The sequence below is a fragment of the Nicotiana tabacum genome, chromosome 19, assembly GCF_000715075.1.
Source record: "Nicotiana tabacum cultivar K326 chromosome 19, ASM71507v2, whole genome shotgun sequence".
Classification (NCBI taxonomy): Eukaryota; Viridiplantae; Streptophyta; class Magnoliopsida; order Solanales; family Solanaceae; genus Nicotiana; species Nicotiana tabacum.
Window position 1 is genome coordinate 86740178 of NC_134098.1, and position 5207 is coordinate 86745384.

At 31.3% G+C, this 5207-nt stretch overlaps 1 protein-coding gene across 1 annotated transcript; it reads left to right on the forward strand.

The window, feature by feature from the left end:
* Window positions 1-342: 342 nt before the first annotated feature.
* LOC107820468 (expansin-like A2) lies at window positions 343-3232 on the forward strand. Its single transcript, XM_016646756.2, has 5 exons — window positions 343-1244; window positions 1347-1456; window positions 1552-1730; window positions 2553-2685; window positions 2776-3232. The coding sequence occupies exons 1-5, from the start codon at window positions 1118-1120 to the stop codon at window positions 3025-3027; spliced, it is 801 nt and encodes a 266-aa protein (XP_016502242.1). The 5' UTR covers window positions 343-1117; the 3' UTR covers window positions 3028-3232.
* The last annotated feature ends 1975 nt before the right edge of the window (window positions 3233-5207 follow it).

Here is a 5207-nt window from a genome sequence, read left to right on the forward strand (position 1 = left end):
AAATTCTTCTTGTTTCTTTGAGGACGCAAGTAATCTAAACATGACAAAGAAAGTCGTCATGACGTGTAAATGTGGGACATTTTTTCTCACTTTGAGGGGGAAACGCGCAAATACATAAGCTCACAAAGATCCCAAATTGCCTGCCAAAATTTCAATCCTTAGATTAAATTTTATTCGTGGTCAATTTTGCTATTTTTCTAAATAAGAATAAATACTTTCAATCGATGATATATGGGTCTGATGTAAAATATAATTCAAAATTAAAGATGAAAGTTGGCATTAAATAAAGAGATTCATACAATTTTGCATAATATAGAAGTAACTCTTTTTAAATGGCTTGACAAAAGAAAAGATCTCATCGTAAATCTACAATACAACAATAACAATATTGCTTTAATTCCCAGTAAATTGAGATCGAAATATACATCCTCACTCTATGTTGCTTTGTTTAATCTCATCTCAAGTGTTTTACACGTTCCGATAATATATTTAGCATTTTGAAAATTCATCATAAACTGACTAATATTACTATCATCCTTTGTTATTCCGAACTTGAAATCGATAATATGAGCAAATACATGCGGGCAAAATTGTTGTAAACCTACAATAAATTAAATAAAATTAAAAGTTCTTTAACTTTTGTAAACTTGTAGATAAAAGAGATTACACAATTTTCAATAACTAAAATGTCTCACCCTAAAAGGAAAAAGAAGGGGCAGACGCAAATACAAGTTTGTAAAATGCGGGACTAAAGAGTGGCGATTAGTGGTTTTCTCTCCACAGCTGTAAATGTGGCATAGGCAGCTGGTCGGCGTCAAGTGTCAAATGTCCACATCGCACTATAATCTATAATTAAATCTTCATTTTTATCTAGTTTTCATTTCACCGCGTATTGAGCATTATTTCTTTTCTTCTATCATCTCTTTGCGCTTATTTACTCGTTTACTAACTCTCTGTTTATGGTAATAAATAGAAAAGATTCATAAATATAGCTCAGTGCACCCATTAATTAAATAACCCCACTTTCCATCTCCACTATCTCAATTTATTATATATAGGCCTTACTACTCACCATTTATTTAGTAAGTCAAACATTCAAAATCCTTCAAAGTGTTAAATGAAGATTATGGCTGTCAAATTCCTTCCCTTCCTTTTCTTCCTTTTTGTCTCCTCAGCTACAGCCTGCGATCGCTGTGTTCACCAATCCAAAGTTGCTTACTTTTCCAGTGCTTCTGCCCTTCAGTGTAAGCCTTTTATTTTCTCGCTTCTTAAATTTTGAACAAATTTGAGTACATATTCTTGTTTGTTTATCTGTTTTTCATTTTATGTGAATCCTATTTTTGCAGCTGGTGCGTGTGGTTATGGAGATTTAGCAATAGGCTTCAATGGGGGTCGACTTGCTGCTGCTATTCCTAGCTTTTACAAACAAGGAGCTGGTTGTGGTGCTTGTTATCAGGTTAATTCTTGATCATTAACGCCTTCAATTTAATTAATCTACGCAATATTAATTTGAATTGCTAAATATGAATAATAAACTTGTTTGAATTGCAGATTAGATGCAAGGACTCAACACTCTGTTCGAAAGAGGGCACAACTGTAATTGTAACTGATCTAAATACCAATAACCAAACGGATTTTGTGATCAGTAGCCGAGCTTTTATGGCCATGGCCAATAAGGGAAAAGCTAAAGACGTTCTCAAATTGGGAATTGCTGAAGTTGAATATAAAAGGTTCGTAGTAAAATTACCACATGTTTTAGATTATACACCGGATATTTTATTTGATGCAATGACCGTACAAATCTTTAAAAACTAATTAAGTTAAGAATTATTTTACAGTATTAAACTTCATACATTAGACTCTTGCGGTCCGGCCCTTCCCCGAACCCCCTCGTAGGATGAGCTTAGTGCACGGAGCTGCCCTTTTTTACATTATAAAATACGCATGAATTTCTTTCTAATCAAAAGATTTGTTTTCGGATAATAATTGTTGAGGTATTATCACTTTTAGATTCCGTCAGAAACTATTTACATCGGGTAGCTGAAAAAATATATAAAATTTATATAATTTTTGTATATAACATAAAAATATATATATATAAAATATACAAATTTTATATATTTTTTCTATTATTATTTTTACGGCGGCTATACAATATTATCTTTCCATAATTTTATTAATTTGTTCTGTTTACTGTGGGCCTATGAACTTTGCGTTGCTTGTCCGAATTTTCTTGTCAGCATACTGTACTAAGGCTATATTTGGTGGTTTCGTTACAACAACCAAAACATTAAAAAACAAGTTGTAAATTTTGAAAAAAGGAGTCATCTTACATGCCCCACTTGACCAGATATGTACTAGTAGTACATAATTAAAGCAGTAACGGTCAATTGAACATGTCTAAATTATTCAATTCAATTAATGATATGTGCATACGTGTTATTGATTAGACTCAGTAAAGTAATCAAATGGAAAAGAGTTTGGGATGAAAGTTTATGCTTCAAAATACTATATTAATGCTGGTACTAATATTGTATTTTTCGTGGGGACAGAGTACCCTGTGATTACAAAAGCAAGAATTTGGCTATTCGCGTGGAAGAATCGAGTCGAAAACCAAATTATCTAGCAATCAGCTTCTTGTACCAAGGTGGTCAAACTGAAATTGTCGCTGTCGACGTAGCTCAGGTAAAAAAAACTACTCCCTCTATACATAGTCGCTTTTGAGTTGATACGGAGTTTAAGATATTAATTTTACCGGCGAATGATATGTTTTAGGTTGGATCATCGAGTTGGAATTTCATGAGCCAAAATCACGGAGCAATTTGGGACACAAGCAGAGTGCCAACAGGGGCATTGCAATTTAGGTTTGTGGTGACAGCAGGGTACGATGGCAAATGGAATTGGGCAAAATCAGTGTTGCCAGCAGATTGGAAGAATGGGGTAATTTATGACACTGGACTTCAGATCACTGACATTGCTCAAGAGGCTTGTTCCCCATGTGATGATGGAAACTGGAAACTTCATTAGTTTTTACTGTTTTAGCTGTAATAATCTATGTGAATACACGTACTAAAAGTTAAAAGAGATCCAAAATTAATAAAATTGTAGATTGATGCAGTTGGATAGACAAATAGGGATACAAATTCTCCTGATTTTTTCTTCTTTTCTGAGGACTAGATATGTAATGTTAAAGTTATCTTCATATTTATATAACATTAGATTCTTTCCGGCATCAACAGAATTGATTAATGATTTATCTTGCCTTCAGTGCATTTATCATATTACTGTCCATCGCAGTTTAACAGTTCCAGTTTTATTTCACAAGTTAGACTGAATTAAGTGGGCGTTTGGACATAAGAATTGTAAAATTTCAAAAAAAAGTAAAAAAAAAATTTCAAGTGAAAATGGTATTTGAAAATTAGAGTTGTGTTTGGACATGAATATAATTTTAGGTGTTTTTGAAGTTTTGTGAGTAATCTGAGTGAAAATTTGAAAAATGTTATAAGAAAAATCAAATTATGGTGGATGTCTACTCTTCCTCCATGATCTTCTCAAATGCTTAATGACATATTCAATGACATATTTCTATGCTTAATGACATATTCAATGACATATTTTTCTTCACTCTTCATGCCTATATAAAGGCATTGTAATAGATAAGAAAATATACACAATTGAAGAAGAAAATCTCTTCCTTCTCTCTATCTCCATTTCTCGTTCATGTTTTACTAAATGTCTTTTATTTCATAACAACATGTCTTGTTCATGTTTTACTAAATTATTTTTATTTTGTAACATGTTATCAGCACGAATTGCTCATTTTATGATCTTCTACGTCAAGCCTATGTAAATTATAAGCAGACAATGAGATCAAGTATAATGAAAAATGCCTTGGATAATAATACAAGGATAAGTTTTACATCCATTTAAACCCATTCATACTTTCATATCTTTGCATTAACTTTATGTGCAGTATTTAGTTAAAATATTTTTTTCAATTGTATCCACTGAAATAAAGAACTGGAAAGGTATGTCTTTATTTACTACATCTCTTATAGGACAAAGATAATATTCCAACGTATATATATGTTCTGACTTTTTACATACTATGATAGATAATTATTAAGGTAATTTAGTAATAATATTTTTACCATCACATGATGTATTTCAATGAAAGCAAAATTATCAAATATGTAGGCGATTGTATAGTACCTTGCAAATTTGGCATTCGAATATACAATTAATATAAACTCATTATATTTATAATTTATAATAGTCACGGTTATGCATTAAGCCTTAAATATTTTTGCTGGAAATATAAGGCACATTCCTCCGTATTGAATTTTTTTGGTGAAGTTCTTATAGTCTTTGAAATATAAGTGGTTATAGGTTATCTGCACCTTTTCCCTAATTAATTTATTAAAATGTAAAAGTGATTGTATCATTTAAAAAAAATTGGCATATAATATTTTTATTGCAGAGGAACTGTTTCAAGATTGAAATAGTTATATATGTCTTCTTGAAAGTTAATTTACTTATGCCTATAATTATTAAGTAATAATATTTTAAAGGCTCGAGTGCGAGTCCTAGTGAATTTTGGCCTAATATGCCAAAGATTGAGGGTAAGACGATGGGTTCAAGTCCCAATGAACTATGTTGATGAAAAGACGTTGGATTCAAGTTCCAACGCATTATGGCCTAGCATGCTTTTATATGGGTAAGACATTGGGTTTGAGTCCTAATGCACTATATTGATAATAATAATAATAATAATAATAACTAAAGAAAAAATAATGTATTTTTCATGAAAAAATATGAAGTTTGTCCCACTTGATTTGCTCTATTCTTGAAGTGAATGTGATAGTCGTGCATGATAAGTCTAAATAAAGACAAGTGACTGACCAATGAATGTGGGCGTGCGAAAGGCCAAAATAATAATAGTTATCACTATGATAATTATAAAAAAGGAGAACAAGACAATGTTTACTATCAAATTGGTATGAATAAAAAAAAAATAAAGCACATTGTATGATTATATTCCATTCTTTGAAAAGAATGTGACTTGTGATAAACATTGAGAATGCATACTCATTCCTGAAAGTGAATGTGAAAACATATATGTGATAAAGATTATGCATAATAATGTACTTGTGCATGGTTGGATAAATACTACAACTCACCTTTAAGGGAGGTTTGAGACAAAGAAA